The sequence below is a fragment of the Stegodyphus dumicola genome, chromosome 8 (genome assembly GCF_044657685.1).
Source record: "Stegodyphus dumicola isolate Sdum_Otavi_A_Nest chromosome 8, ASM4465768v1".
Taxonomy (NCBI): domain Eukaryota; kingdom Metazoa; phylum Arthropoda; class Arachnida; order Araneae; family Eresidae; genus Stegodyphus; species Stegodyphus dumicola.
In genome coordinates this window covers 107,516,748-107,534,280 of record NC_140775.1, presented here as the reverse complement: position 1 = coordinate 107,534,280, position 17,533 = coordinate 107,516,748, and the positions used below count along the sequence as shown (strand labels likewise).

At 31.6% G+C, this 17,533-nt stretch overlaps 1 protein-coding gene across 1 annotated transcript in view; it reads left to right on the top strand.

The window, feature by feature from the left end:
- LOC118195715 (cysteine protease ATG4B-like) overlaps positions 1-17,533 on the top strand; it is a 77,107-nt gene that overhangs the window by 21,416 nt on the left and 38,158 nt on the right. The window contains exons 2-5 of the mRNA XM_085823010.1: positions 2,411-2,488; positions 10,556-10,654; positions 13,073-13,171; positions 13,370-13,442. Coding sequence (XP_085679136.1) covers positions 2,411-2,488; positions 10,556-10,654; positions 13,073-13,171; positions 13,370-13,442 — 349 coding nt within the window. The remainder of the gene's footprint in view (positions 1-2,410; positions 2,489-10,555; positions 10,655-13,072; positions 13,172-13,369; positions 13,443-17,533) is intronic.

Below are 17,533 nucleotides of genomic sequence, written 5' to 3'. Positions count from 1 at the left end.
TCATGTGAATTTCAAACTTTGATGGTAACCACAATGAAATATAAAAAATTGTGCAGTAAATGATAGATCTGGAAATGTTTTACTGTCCTAGAGAGTAATAAAAGAATTCATGTGTGAGTTCAGAGATTTTCAGTTTTATGTGACTTGAAATATCAGTAGTTTGTATTTTGGTATTATTCAGACTTATAGCTTCAAAATTTTTAACAAAGTTTTTGTAACAAAATAAAAATGTTTTAAATACATTCATTAAATATTTTGTCAAAAAAATGATCATTTCTTAGAGGTCTTAATGATGATGTAATTGAATGAGATATACTGCTTTTTCATACTTAAGCATATAACAGTAAGTTCAACCTATTTGGAAAAGTTATGCTCCGATTGTCTCAAAATGGTACATAGATGCAAAGGAGTAAATTGTTTTATAAGAAGTGTATTGTTTTATAAAATGCTAATAAGTATTTGCAATCATTTATACATCATATTTTCTAAATTAAAATATGCGAACAGGTAAAGTTTATATTAAAAAGGGATGTGGTTACCTTTAACTTTCATACAAACTCTATAGCAGCATTTTGTAAATTGAATTAGGAGTCAAGCACAATACTAGGCAATAATTACCATTCTTCTGTTTAAGTAATTTCCAATTCCTTGTTAGTAGCTGGAGGTTATGCATGACTAGGATAACATGTCCAAGGGCATCTCAAAGATTTTTAATAGCATTGGGTTATAGCAAATATGACAATTTCATGCAAGTACACATTTTCAAGCTTGAAGTATCCATCTACCAGATTTGCTGTATGTGCACATTGTGTTTATTGTTATCATTCATAACAATAAAAGTCTAGTGCAGCTGCTGTAGTGTTGGTCTCTCCAGATTTCCACATGCCTCTTATGGGATTTCAGTGAAATTTTGACTCATCTATGAGCAATATGCTGAACCATTAAGCAGCTGTGTTCCAATTTGCATGATTACGACTCCACTACTGTATTTTTCTGTTTTTTGATACTTAACGGACACAACATGGTGATGCCTGAATATGTGGTTGTACCATATGTAGTGTTCATTATGTAATAATCACAGATATTGACTTTCCAAATGTTTAATTAACATGATTTTCCTTAGCTAATAAAGTAATACATTTATTACCAGAAGGTATAGTAACACCTCAAGAACCGTTATTGTTCTTCAGATAACTGACCGTAGCATTTCAAATTGTTTCCAAAGGCGAGAAAAGACAGAATATTCTATGCACTTTGCCTTTCTTTAATCTGACAGTATATCAGCTTTTCAGAAACATAACCCAAAATTGTTCCTGGCTAGTAAAAAAATAACCAGAGTTACCTTTGAAAAATTTATCAGCAATTAAACTTATTTACTCAAAGGCATCAAAAGTGCATCTTTTTTAACCAATGCCATGTTGGCATATTTGTAAAGAATCGGTTTTAATTGGTCACATAATATAATAATTTGTCATGAATTTTAAATTATAAAATTATAACATGATTTATAAAGTTCAGAATTTGCATCTCATACTTAATTTCTGAAAAGCAGTGCATATCAAAACTCATTTCTTCTCCATTTTTAGGTAAATGATTTGTATATTTTTGACTTTTTAGTGAGTGAAATACGGAAATTTTGCATTCTTTGTAAAAATGTTTCTGATTAAAATCTGAATGTTTGCTACCAAAATTGCATTTCAAACTGTATACTCTGGCACTCTACATACCTAGGTTACAAAGAATGCGAGAAATTTTTATATCATATTTAAGTAAAGCAGTCTTTGCATCCAATCAAGTTCAATGAGTTTGTTTGTTCCTGTTTGATTATAATAGCATAGCCATGGTCAAGTAAACATTTTTCTCTTAGTAACACAAAAATTTCAGCTTAGTTGGACACACTTTTATGGTATGTCTCTCTTTACATTACAGATTTTTACTGTGTTATGTAACCTACATGATAAGCCATAGCCTTAGAACACACCAAAACAGGTGAAGGTAAGATTGTGCTGAGTACAGTAATGACTTGCTAGAATAGTACATTTTATCGTGCTTCCATGTAATTTTCACCTAATCGAATTTTTTGTCTTTATCATGCAAATATCATCATTACGAGGGTGGGGGACACTTTTGTTTGGGAAGAGGTAAATAATGGTCATGGGTCTGCATTACTAACCAAAATATTGATATGGATATTATATTGGTTGATCATTGTATATCCCCAAAAAGTATATTTTTCTGATGTTTTAGAATTAAATTATTTACTAATGTAATAAATAAAATTTTTTCTTTTGTCTATGGAATTCAGTTTAGACTACTTCAAAGCAAAGCAAACATATAGAATGGCTTTTCATTAAATAGTTTGATTTTTATTAATGTTACATATATAATATATATATATATATATTTTTAGGTGACACATTTGAAATGTTACAAGAGGAGATCAGAAGTAAATTATGGTTTACATACCGAAAACAGTTCCTCCCAATTGGTAATTGCACATTTTTTTAAAACTTTTTCAATATTTAGAAAATTGTGAAGTTATAATTTGAAATGTATTAATAAAATCTATAGCGTAATTAATAAAATACATGAAAGATATGCTTTTTGCTCCTGATCCAGCATACTTTGAAATTTTGTAGTAAGATCGAAAGCAAAATTCATGATTATTGGCTAAAAATCTGGAAAAATCTTGTGACTTCTGAAAAATGTGGACAGGCATCTGTAGAAAGGAACTTCTGTATCAATAAAACTATTGAAAATTTATTATTTAAGAGATTTATATTATATATTGCAGTGTACCTTATAATTTCAGAATATTTTTGGAGTTGCGTTCAATATTCTTATTATTAAAGAAATGAGATTAGGATTTTCTTCTGTGCATTCTGAATACATGCAGTTTTTTAGAATATAAAAAAGTCTTTAAATAAATCCAGAAATTAGAAGGTGAAGGAGTATATTATTGAGGAAGAAATTGATTATATAAAGCAAAGGAAAGTTGTTAGGCTCTCTGGTGTTTGTTGTACAAAAACAGATTAGCTGGTGAAGCAGAGACTAGTAGAAACTTGATTTCTGTATTAAACTGTAAGAAAGTAAATATGGTGTTAAAAGAGTGGGAAATGGATATAAATTAGCTGAAATATTCAAGGAATTTTTAAATTAAAAAGACACTTAACTGTTATTGAATTGTAGTTACTTTGTAGCTTTTTAATGTATAATTTCTCAAATTTTTTCTAAAACTATTTGAATTTCTTAAATATTATAGTAAATTATATGCATAATTCACTATTCTTTTAAACTGCAAAATTTTGTGATATCAGGATTTTAATGATGCTTTTTTATTAAATATTTTTTTGAATAAAAATTTTTGAATAGTGATAAGGTAAATGTCTTTAAAAAAATATATGCTATTGTATATGTTTCAGGAAATTGCAATCCTAATTTAATGTTAATTACTTGATAACATTTAGGAATTTTTTTTTATTTTTTAAGTCAAACAACGAAAATTGGTACTTTTCCGTTTTGCCGGCGCAAGCGATAAAGTCACCAATAATGGTACAACTGATGCCAAACGGAATGCCCTCGCTGGTAACATTTACGTCTCATTTTCAAAACAAGTCACAGCCATTTCTTATCAGATTGATTGTTTCTTTCACTACTGGCATACAATTACATAGAATTTTTACCAGATAGTTCAATTTTATGCCCTAAGGCCATTCGTGGTAATTAAGTCAATTAGGATGCAATCACACCGTTAACCTGTTCGCTGCAATTAAGTCAGTTAGGATGCAATTGCGCTGCTCACCCGAAGCCGAAATTATAGAAAAGGCAAAGTCAAGGATTAAATTCATCAATTCTAATGAAAATGCACTAGCGAAGTAAAGCACTGCAGTTTTACATAATTTCTGAGTAAGCTGTTCGTATGAATTTAAATAATTCTTTCAATTAAACTTGTATTCCAAATTAAAATTTAACTTGAAATTAATGCAGATAATTACTGAGAGAATAAAATTTTTGTAACTAGTTTACGTGAGAGGAGATCACTTGGGGTTACGTGATATGAACTGGCGAATCAGGTTGTTGAACTATAAAAGCATAGTAAATTCTTAAATTAATGTCATTTTACAAATTTATTGTTTTTATATATTGGCTTTTTACAAAATTTTAAACAATTTAAAAAAGTTTATGCCTTTAAAATAAAAAATTCATAAGAACTAACATTTGTTAAAATTTTTTTATGTTTATACTGTATGTTGCCGCCAATAAAGTCTGCTTGGCAAGATTTGCGCCGGCAAAACAAAAAAGTACCCCAAAATCTTCAGCTGAGGATGATGGTTCAATAAAACCATCGAAACGAGTCCTGTGAAAATTTGAAAATATAATGCTGATTTTTGTTGTTTGACTTCTAAATTAATATCTCTTAGGTGTGTTATTTTTACTTAAACTTTTAGTTAATTAAATTTATTCTGAAATTTTTGTTTTATCGTTATGTTAAATATTAAAATGTTTAATAATAATGCATCTTACATATACATCTGTTTCATGTGTTCACTCTTCTAATAGTATTATAAGAGTGAAATAGATTGCACCAATACTTGTTTTATTTTATTTAATTTCTCTTTGCTCCTAGATCCTTACAATTTTTTTTTTCATTGATACTTCTTAAAATATGTATGAACCTTGCAAAAGTACTTATTCAGTACTTATTTTATTTTACTATACTGAAGACTTCCCACAATGATGAAAAGAAAATATATGAAAGAAAATAAAAATTGAATATATGAAATATATGAAAGAAACACCGTTCACCTGTTCACCGTTAAGAAAATATATGAAAGAAAATATGATGCAAAGAAAATATTTTTTTTTACCTTATTTTTTATGATTTTTAAATTGTGTGCAAAACGAAAGTGACAAAACAACTATGATGCATCTCTTGTTTGAGATGCACAAAGATCTCAAATATTTTCATAATCTCGTGTTCTCTCATATAATATTCTCATAATCATGTACCACACTATTAATTATTTTACTATGTTTCTGTCTTCTGTATTATGATATAATATTATTTAGGACTAAATGCCTTACTATGTATTGTTCTAGTGTAACTGGAAACTTGTGTTTAAATCCTGCAGAACTTTTTAAATTGCCGCTTAGTCTTAAACAAGTCACAAATTATGAATAAGGTTAAAAAACCTTTCTATTTAGTCTTAAATTGAAAAAAACATCACAGCTTTCTTTACCTTGCATGTATTTAAATTAATATTACACAGAGTTAAAATTTAAATGTACATAACATAGTTGGAGCTACACATGAAACAGGCGAATTAAACTTGCTCATAGTTTTATCAGTACAATTTTGGAACACCGGCTAGCAAGATGTTAAAGCTGGAATATAACTTCAGGTGGAGCTGGTGAGAGTAAGCAACAGCAAGACATATTTGACAGAAGGCTGTTATTTAAACATTCAAATGCATAACTAATTTGCATTTTAATGAGAAATACAGAAAGAAAAACTTATAGTAAAGGCTTAAATTATAATAATTGGTTAACTGAAGTAAAATACCATGCATTTTCCTCCACAAAAATTTAAATAATCAGGAACAAAGGTCTTAATAATTTTGGCTTAGATTTTAAAATTTTAATGTCTAGGGGCATAAGTGCTTAACAGTATTAACTTAATTTTTAAATATAAATTTATTCTGTACAAAATTTCATCTAAACATTTTCATTTTGTTACATGTGTACAGGCTCATAATGGATTGAATGCACACACAACCGATGATACCTAGAAATAAATTTTGAATAGCCACTTGCAGGGCTTTGTGTGTCTCAAGACGGATGCCATCAATGAAGTACTGTAGGAACAAGACTTCTCTTGTTTCTGATTGGCAGTTCTCTTGTTCAGATGAGACAGCCTTTCAACATCCATGGCGAGCTCCTGGTGTGTTTCAGTGGCCTTCTGTTGGTGAGATCTAACTGAAGCCTGCTATAGTTTTTTAAACATTTCTAGCCAAAGTACAGCTCCAGTGCACTGGATAGAGCTGCAAAGTCTAGCCTCTGATTTTTAGGCAGAGTTTGAAGGATGTCTACTGCATCTGCTGTCAGAGAAACAGAGAGATGGGAAGCCTTAGTTTCAGAAGCCTATCCATTTGCATTTGGCACTATAGACAACCGAGTCTTGTACACTTTCCAGGAGACGTTTCCATCATACATAGATAACTTTACAGAGAGGTGAGAAGATATAGGTAAAAATTTGAAGCTATCAGAATTGTATCTTGGGGTGACTGACCTGAGCCACAGCACCGACAGCTAACTTAAAAGATTTCTGTTTATTATCCTTCACTTTCTTTTTTGAGACTTTTGTCTGCAATTAGCTGATGAAATATTTTCACGATTATGAAATTGCCCCCTGCTGTCAAATTTAACATCACTTGCAGCTGCGAGTCTCCGAAAATTTCCACTAATTCATTCCTTGTATTTCTCTCTAAGCATACTTACTGACTCGCACTGACTTTCAAATTTCACTGCTAATTCAGAAAGCTATTCTAGTGTACCAGGATTTTTTAGCTTAAAAAATGCCTTGAATATATCTCAGCAGCGTGGGTAATATTATCTGAATAAATTCTGAATCAAGTTTTTTCCCATATAAGAAATTTGTCAATAGTACTTTTCTTAAAATAAAATCAGTTAACTTATCTGCTTTAGTTTGGTTTATGCCATAAAGTTCCGTTTCTCATTTTGAGCTATCTTTTCAGCATGAAATGCTTTTAAAAGGGCAGTTTTAAATGCATCAAACTTATAATTCTCAGTTGGTTGTTCACCTAGTAAATATTTCCCAATATCTTTTAACCAATTTAGGTTAACTTGACCTTGCAGCACAGTAGCTATGGCCAACTTTTGCAATTCTCCAATCAGGTATAGTAAAAAATACATTTCCACACTTTCTAAAAAAGTCAACACCGAATTTCTACTGTCAAAACTGTTGCGTGGTTTCATTGAGGCAGTCATAGTGTCAAACGTAAAGTCTTTCATTGGACGCTATTATGTACACTATGCCTGCCTCAATGCGAGTCTGGGATGACCGACCGGGCTGGCCAAAAGAGACATTGTCTTGTGATATGGTTTGTGATGAGCTTGGGTGCCAGATATAGTGTTCTATTGTAATTGGGAACTTGTTCCTGAATAAGGTTGAAATAATTTTTTTTATTTAGTCCTAAATTGAACAGAATGGGCACACCTTATGCTGCTACCTTGAGGGTATTTAAATTAATAACAGGCAATTAAATCTCAGATGTTGATAATGTAGTCAGAAATATGTATAAAATAGCTGGCTGAGAATTGTAATGGGACGTATTTTAAAACATCGGATACAAGATGCTAAAATGGGAATATAATATTTGCAGAGCTGGCAAGAGCAGAATTTTTTCAAAATAATCATGGTAAAATAATTGAGGCTATGCAAATATTGTAAATTTGAATTATTTAAAAGTGCATATGCATATAAAATTCACATAAAAAGAACTGAGCTCTGCATTTAAAAGATTAGAGTAGATTGTTTCATTTAGTCATTATTGAACAGCAGGTGCAAATCATCTTTTTTATATTTTTTAATCTTTAGACTCGGTATAAACACAATTTTTCCCCTCTAATGACCGACTTGTGCAGATCCTTTGTAGTGCAGATTATTATTGTGAGAAATTGATCTTGTTACTAGCAGTTACCTTTTTACTTTTAAGAAGTTACCAGCATTTTCTTTTGAAGTAATTTAACCAGTATTCTGTTGCACACAATTAAATAATTATGTCAAAGCATGCAAATATCATTTGCCTTAAATGAAGGAGGGGTTTCTAAGAAAAACTGGCTTCTCATGCAGTTAGTCAGTTTAGCCATCAGAAACCAAACTTTGAGATGAACTATTTTTTTTTTTTTTTTTTTTTTTCCAGCTTTCACAGCTAGGTGATTTTTTGGCTTCTCATGATAAAGATATGATTATAATTTTTCTTCTGATCTCTGGACTGATTATAATGCTGGTAATAATTTCAAAATGTGTGTCAGAGTATTAGAAACCAGATGTTGAAATATGTAATCCGTCAAGATTTTCCAAAGAAAAATCTACTCTGAACAAAGGTAGTGATAATTAGTAAAAGATCATCAGTTATTCAGAGTAAATAATTTTTATAAAATGAAAATGATCTTTGCTGCAATTATTGTACTCTTGTGCTAAAATAGTGGGTATTTACCTTTTCCTCATATAAAATGTGAATGTTATATGGGGAAATCTTTAGTTAATCAAAATCTTTGATTAAAAAAAGAAGGAAATTGTTTTGAAAATTTAACATCTTCTATTTTTACTTATATCAGAACAATATCATGTAATCTTTAGTAATTGTAACAGTAAAGAGCAAGAAAGAATTTTTTTAAAAAATATTCTATGCCAGACTTCAGTTTTCAGACATTAGTCTGTATTGGGGAGCACAATAAAGTCTTAATATAAACGAAAAGTTAATATTCTGTGCAGAAATACTGTCTATAGGATCCTTAAGATCAGGACAAATGTGGAGATTTTTTCTAATTATATTAGCCAGGTATCATAGGGCAATTTGGCAAGTCTATCAGACCCACACAATGGAGATTTCTTCTGACGGACAGTCCTGAAAGAAAAATTCACCATGTTCTGGGCTATAAGGATGCTAAGGGCAACCCGAGACTTCAGTAAGGAATTCCAGAACTTTTGCCCAGCCCATTCTTTAGAGAGGTTTTGTCAATGTGCATTAATGCTGTACTTAATAATTTTCTTTACTGTACTGAAAAAATCAGCAAGAGAATAAGGCAGAGATAAATCAGAATGACCTTGGCTGCCATCTACTAGGTTAATTTCCAATAGTGCTATAGTGGCTGGAAATCCATTATAAGGAAATATGTTGTCTCCTTTTCAAAAGAGAATCAGAAATAATTTAATAGTCCTTAATAGTTTTTCTACTAGTAAGGAACGTTTTCTACTAGTAAGGAACCTTTCTACTAGTAAGGAACATACATTTCTCAAGAGCTAAAGAAACAGCAGATGTTTTCAACAAGAATGTATTTAGTGCAGCATCTTGGAGAGCATGTACAGTGGAGCCACCCATGTGTGCATATGCAGCCAGTTACAGAAGATACCTTTCATCATTTGTAACAAGAGCAACCATCTTGAGCTCTGCATGTTTGGAAAACTTACTTGGCTATGAGAAGAACTAGATCTAGATTGTGATTGAGTGTATTCATATACATGTGATAGATTTAGATAGATTAGCTTATGGTAAAGATAAATAATTATGATATATCTGTGTAATTCAATCAGAACTGTCAAAGACAGACACATCAAATTTGACTACTAATTCATCTGCTAAATCTGAAAAGATTTCTTAGTTTTTCATTAAGCAAAAGTCTGTGTTGGCCCAAAACCATCATATCTCAGAATTTATTCAGATAATTAAAAAGCAGATCTTTCCTTTTGGTCAATAAATGGTTTAATGGTTAGACTAACCTAAAGTTGCATAACTTCAGTCATGCTAGAACGTGAAAGGAAAAGAAACAGTGCTGGTCTAATTTTTTTGTGGTGTTTATTAGCAAAATAAAACGTTTTTCATTATAACTAAGATTGCTTTTTGTATACATTTATTTTCAGCATGATGCACTCTCTGTACTTTAGTTAGCACTGAAAAACCAGGGAAAAGAAAAATGTTTTCAGTTGTCATACTTCCTGATAGCCAAAACATTGTTTATTGCAAATGAAATTGTGGACAGAATAGTGTTGATGATATAATTTTTGAAATAATAAATGCTATTTTGTAAGATTTTTTTTTTTTTTTTTTTTTAAATCTTGTAGTGTATTTTAAACATTTGATTTTCTGTTTCATTTACAAGCTATTAAGTTTGTTGTTATCTTTTTATAATCATTTGTGTTTTCATTACCATATGTTCTAGTGTATAACACGCACTTTAGATACAAAAAAATAAGGTTGAAATTTACAGGTGTTTTATACACCAGATATAAAATCTATAGATTTAAAAATATGGAAAAGATGAGCACACAAAAATTAGATTTCTACATCTACTTAAATGCTGTTTATTTAAAAGAAATGACATACCTTACTTATGAAGATAAAATTTTTCATGATCAGGTAACATGAAAAGTTAGTCATATTATTTGCCTTCCAGTACTTCTTTGGGCATATCATTGAATTCTATATCATCTTGACCATCTCATTGCTGTGATCCATAAATAAATAATTATCTTCCGTTCCATTTAGATTGTTAGATGTACTATATTTTTTAAATGGCTTTTGAATTAGGTTTTTGATTTCATACAATACTTTTATTATCCACTCGCACACTATTTTTAGACTGGCATGACACATTTAACAAAAGGGTGTGCATTATACAGTGCATATACCTAAAAATTAAAAAAGTGTAGTTTTAAATTATAGGTGTGTGTTATATGCCGAAATATACAGTATATTTCTTTTGATATGTCCTGTTTTCTCTCCTTTTCAAGTAAATTCTAAATACTTTATAGGTGATTCTGGTTTAACATCTGATTCTGGTTGGGGTTGTATGCACCGCTGTGGCCAAATGCTCATGGGACAAGCTTTTATCTGGCGATATTTGAAAAGGGGTTTGTATAATATATATATATTTAACTATCAGCTGGAAACGTTTTTTGTTTGAATGTTTACTGTGGGAAATGTTTATATTAGAACATGTATAAAAGTGTAATTTAAATAAAAGTATGAATATGCAGCTTAATCAAGAGATTGTGTACTGATAGGTAACTAGGATAAAATACTGTTACGTGTGTACGAGTTTGTAATGGACTGAATGCACATAGAATTGATGATACCTTGATGAAATTTATTTTACCAAAAGAAACACTTTACAGTTATGGAATTTTCCCCAATGTACTCATACAGCTTTTCTCAGTAGCACAAATCACATTTACTAGTTACCACTTAAAACTACTAAGAACATTAAACACAGCACAATGCAAAAACACATCTAAAAGGTGAAGCTGTCATGGATATTTCAATAATCCGAATTCAGCACTGAACAGTAGTGGTGTTCTGTCTGGTTTTATGTAGTTTTCGCTTGACTGCCGAGAAATCTCTAGTAAATTTCATTTCTGGAAATTAATGAAAGGCATATGTGGTTAAAATTGCATCTAAGGGCTGGGTATGATTACAGTTGCATATAGAGATCAATTACAGTATCAATTAGTTATATAGGGATTGGACTGAAATGCTGCCAACTTTGGCAACTTTTGGCTATTTCTCACCTGCGAATTTAGCGGCAAAAATTAGTGATCAAAACCATCTTGTGCTTAGCGATACCTCACCAATTTAGCGAGATAGCCATTTACTCAGTGTTAAATAGACTTGCTCCTGTATTCTTATTTTTCTGGCATAACTTTGTCCCTTTCAAGCATTTCTTGTTACATTATAAAAAATATACTACAATTTTATGTGTAGCTTTACTAAAATTATTTACATATACACAAAATTCATAATATTTTTAACATGTAGTAATATTTATCTTTTTATTAATGAGCTTCATTTCCTTTTATGCTAACTTTTCTCAGGAAAGCTTTTTTTTTCTTTTTTTCTAATTTTAATTAGCTTAATTTTAAAAATCAAAGAAGTGCAATTATCAGCGATGATTCAGGAATTATTTTTTTCAAAAATTCTGAATAAATTATTTGTGTACATTAAACGCTTTTGGAATGTGAACTTAATAAATGTAATTTTGCCTATATGCATTATCTTAATTGTCTCCATTTAATTTGTCCGACATGTGAAATTTCAATTATATGCAGCCTACTGCAGAGCGTTGGCCGCATTGCTATACTCTGCTTTAATGACTGTTTTGAAAATAAATACATTGAAGAAGTCAAAGATTATTTAGAACAACAAAACCTGAGCTTTAAAAGTATCCTAATTCTCGATAGGGTTCTGGGATGCAGTACTGAAGCTCCTACAACATTGCATCCAAATATAGAGTTTTTATTCCTTCCATAAAGCACAGCATATCTTACCACTACCTTAATCCAACCAATGGATCAAGGAATTATAAAAAAATTACATCACTATTATGTCAGACTTGTTTACAGCTCTGCAAATTAAGCACAATACACTGATAGATTTGGGAGAAGTAATCCAACATAAGACACTACATTGAAATGATTAAATCCTCATGGGAACAAGTGAATTCATCATCAATGAATGCATCCGCTCTGCCTAGAAGTTGTCAAAATTTTAAAGAATTTCTGTTGATTGAAAATGAAGCCAAAAGAAATCATGCAAATTGCCAGTAGGCAGGAAAGAATTTTCAAATATCGAAGAAGGAGAAATTAGAGAATTAGTCAAGAATGATAAAACAAAGAATTAAATGATTCTATGACAAAAAAAAAAAAAAAAAAAAAAAACTGCAGGAAAATTGTCTGATTTTTTTAATGATGTAATGAAGACCCAAATAATCGAAATGATTGACCAAAACAAAGAAGAGGATGCTTAGTGAGTGATTAAAAGCTGTACACTCTTTACTGTGAAATGTTTAATGAATTGTGGCGGACATAGTCTCCCAAACATATTGTATCAAAAACCTATGTTATTAAGCAGTAACAGAAACCCTTTCACTTAACATTTGTTTCATTCTCCCCTTTTTAATTGCAATAATATTTATGTTTGGATAATTTGCATACATTCTTGAGCTGAACTCTGCCTAACTGGTTTTTTTCCATAGAAAATTAATTTTTGAGAAAGCATTTTTGCTATACACACAATGTGTTAATGACGTAACCCTCGCATTCGGCAGGGGTTATATGCAATAATAATTTTTTTTTTGGTTTGTACTTTTATGTCTTAATATATTGCATTCTTGATGATTGGAGAGAAGGCAGACAAATACTATAAATATAAATTCTTATAAAAGTTAAAATAGCGTTATGATTTCAATTCAGATTTTTGTGTTGGTTAAATGTTATCATCCTTTTGTAATTTTGCTAAGTACAAATTCTTGTAAAGTGAATTATTTTTCCTAGACTGGACATGGAAGCCTAACCATGATGATGAAATTTATCAGAAGATTCTTTGGCAATTCAATGATAAAATTGAATGTCAGTATTCTATTCATAAAATAGGTAATTAATCTTATGTAATATATTGTTTTTAAATGTTCTGAAATTTTATGAAGCATGCAAAATTGAAATTGACTAATATAAATTAACAGTTTTTATAGGATTTACCATCTCTCTCCCTTTATTTGTTGCTCTAATTTATATGTGTTTTAATTTTCTTTGAATTTATATGTACTGATATTTTTTCATCTTATTATCTAGCTATAAAAGGGAATTTGCTAGAAAAACAAGTTGGGCAGTGGTTTGGTCCAAATACTGTTGTACAAGTAATGAAGTATGTGTATGAGGAATTTAAAATTACTTTTTAAAACTTTAACATGTAACATAGCTGCCAACTGTCCAAGGAATTTAAATTATTTTTAAAACTTCAACATGTAACATAGTTGCAAACTACCCTCTGGTTTTTAATTTTAGCTTTTTATTTTGCCTTTACTGGCATGATTTTATTCTTTCTCCATTGGCAGAATGAACTTGAACAGCCAATATTATGAATTGCATGATCCTGTATCCACAGGTGAGACATTTGGCTAAGAAAAATGCCAAAATAGGATTCCTGTCCAAAATGTCGATCAGCATCAATCCTCAAATCGAAGTGAAGTGAAGAGATTTTAAACATAACTGATATGAAATAAAAAGAGTTTTTTTTTTTTTTTTTTTTTTTAACAAATGTTTTAAATTTGTTTTAGCTATTGAATAATTACTTTTATTATTTAGCAGTTAGCTAAGTATGCCAAAATATAATCAGAGCTTTAAAGAATCCCATGTAAAAGAATTTGAATTTTTCCTGAAGTTGACTAAGGATATGCATTTTTCTTGATATGCTCAACACATTTAAAAAATTCCTGTAGTGGAAAAGGAAATTTTGCAGTGCACTACAAATTGAGGAAAACATTTGGACCAAAAAGTTTTAACACAATGAATTATGAATATTGAAAACAGTTTTGCCAGAGCCAAATGGGATTGATAATAATATAAGTAAAAATATATATTGTGCATGTCCACCAGTATTAATAGCATGTATTAACACCTTGCTGGAAAAATAAGCACTTTCAGACAGGAACAAAGACAGCAGAAATAGCACTTTTTTTGAAGAATGGGCAAAATCCCAAAGAAGAAGCTTTATATTTTCCCACCTGTCTCATCACTGCTGTGGGCAAGGTACACGGAAAGATGGTACTCTAATGATTTATGTTCTGTATAAAATCACTGCATTTGCTGAACCTTAACCAGTTTGGTTTCCCATATGGTATGTCAGTCTACCATGTCTCAAGAGAAACTGTACTTTGTGATTGTAAATAACAAATGTGACAATATTCACACATTTAATTATTTCCTTAGACATAATGGGGCACCTTTGATTCATTGTGGTGACCTGATATATTAAGTAGAGTATAAAACATGGCCTGTCCCCAAACTCTATATAAATTGTTGAAGAGCTACTGAACCCTATCACGGCTGACATCAAGTCATGCAGCAAAGAGTGAAATTGCATTGTTGAAGGTGAATTTGTTGCTACTTGCATGTCTTGTTATATTCCACGATTATTTTTTGTACTTCTGAATATTGCTAAGAGTTGGAATTACTAGTCCTACTTTTTTCACATTTTTTACAGTGAGATTTCCTGCCTTGTATAGAACATTACTTTCTGTAATTTCGCTCTCTTTAGTTGTTCTTGCATACTAAAATAGCTTTTATATTGGATTAAAAGTGTGGGTTTGAAGAAAATGAATTACATATTCAAGGTTTCTTTTTTTGACAAAGTAAACAATAAAATAATCTGCAATAAATGATTTCAGTGTGGTTTTTACGCTCTGATGGTCAAAAAAGATTGTAGAGCTGTTTACTGCGTAATGTTATAAAACTTTTTTCCAAAACACTTTTTTATGTATTTTTAATAGTTCTTTTTATGCAGTAACTTATCTTAAGAACCTCAAAGTAATAGATTTGTTATATATATTGTATCAGAGAGTATTTTTTAAATTTAATATTTGGGTGCATTTTGGGGAAAATTGGAGATCTATGAACGGGATATTACTTGCATGAACCCAGTAGATCAAGCAAAAACCACCTTATTGACAAAAATGTTTTGTATTGCTGAATTCAAGATAGAATATAGTTAATTTTTAGTAATACAAAAAGCAATTTTAAAATTGGAAATTAAAAAAAGGGGGGTGACCAAGAAGGGATTAAACAACAGATATATCCCAGCTACAAATGGACTAAGGCTTCTATGACCTCCATCAATAGGGGCTTCTCACAGGGGCTTGCCTTGAGCCACTATAGATCATATAGATATAGATCATACCCTACCAATACATTAAACGTTCTATCTGGCCTTCTCTCATCTCTATATTTACAAAGGGAAAATGTCATAGTCTGCACACTTAGTCTACACAGTGAGACTGGACTAATGCATCTCTGTGAGACAGAGAATTCATCAGCACTGATTATGAGTGCAGTAATTCAACAGTGCTTTGCCACCTGGCAGAATTCGACCTTGATATGAAACTCTAACTTCCACCAACTCTTGAGTCATATGAAGCATACACTAATAGATCAAAGGGGGACCAATGTCAGGCTGTGGCTTTCGTGTGATAGAAGACATCAGCAGTGTATTTACCTGGGCACGAAGACTAAAGTTTGGGAGTACCATGTTGTAGGTTGAGCTTGCAGCACTTAGAGCAACATTTCAGCACAGCATTCTAGTTGGTCATAAATTAGTTATATATGTTCTTAGCACTGAGTCACCCCACTTTATACGGGGTTAAAAAAGTAGGAATGCCAAAAAATTCAGAGAATGCTATTCTCCTTGCTTGCAAATATCAGACCAGAGCTCCAATGGGTCTATGCACACACCAGAGTACCCACCCCCAAAAAAGCAGATGAAATTGTTGTATTGGCAACCACAAACAAATGTACACAGATTTTGTACATGCCATGCCTGAAGTCACACATGAAAGCAACCACTAGGGCCCTTTAAATGGAATAATGGCAGAGTTCCTGGGACACACGGCAGTACTGGTAGGAGAGTACATAATTAACTTCTCAAGGCCAGAGATAAGTTATGCAGCGGTTCTTCTGACAAGACACAATTCCTGACAAGACATGGCCCATACAGTTCCTGACAAGACATTGCCCATGTATTTCTTTTGATTTTTAGGACAGTATGCAGTTTTTAGACCCAGACTATTACACTTTTGATTGCCTAGAAGCAAGTGCTAATCATCTCCACATTTCATAAGCTGAACAAAACATGTAAGGGCAAATGACGTTTCCTGTAATAGATATGTACTCAGACATATCCAGGAATGCACTGAAATAGATCTCCTTTCAACATAGAATCTCCTTTCAACTAAGTAACACCATCTTGCCATAGCTAAGAGCAGTGGCAATCCAGAACTGTCACTGTGATTGGACCAACTGCCATATTGTTGGAGAAAAGAAATGCTATGAACTTAAAAAATACACAATATGCATATTTTTCAAGACAATGGTGTATCAACATAGACATCTCTTTAAATTCCATTCGAACTTTTGTCTCCGGTATACATTCTGCATAACAGTATTAATGTATGTACAACAGATTTATAAAGTGCATTAATATTGCAATATAATAGTGTAACATAATATTGTATTAATATTATGATTGTATTACGTCATTATACGAGGGCTATCCAGAAAGTAGATTACGTTTTGGAATAAAAAAATAAACAAAGTATAGGAAACAAATTTTATTATATACAGATGAAAGCCACACTCAAATACTACTTTTCTACATAGTCACCATACAAATTAAGGCATTTATCGTAGCGATGTACGAGCTTGGAAATTCCTTCGTCGAAAAATTCGGCCGCCTGCGCCTTCAACCACTTCGTTACCTCTTCTTGCAGCTGTGCGTCGTCATCAAAACACTGCATAGCCAGCCACTTCTTCATTGCTGGGAATAGGTGGAAGTCGCTCGGTGCCAGGTCGGGACTGTACGGCGGATGAGGAAACAACTCCCACTTAAAAGATTCAAGAACTTTACGAGTGACATTTGCCGTGTGGGGCCGGGCGTTGTCGTGAATCAACAAGATCTTAGAGCTCAACATTCCTCTGCGCTTGTTTTGAATTGCTCTTCTGAGTTTTTGGAGAGTTTGGCAATACCTTTGAGAGTTTATTGTAGTGCCTCTTTCCAGGAAGTCCACCAAAATTACACCTTTTCTGTCCCAAAAAACAGTCGCCATCATCTTCCTTGCCGACATTGTTTGCATGCATTTCTTGGGTTTTTGGGGAGAACTTGTGTGCCCCCACTGCATTGATTGCAATTTCGTTTCACAGTTCACATGTTTCACCCATGTTTCGTCACCAGTAACGATGCGATCG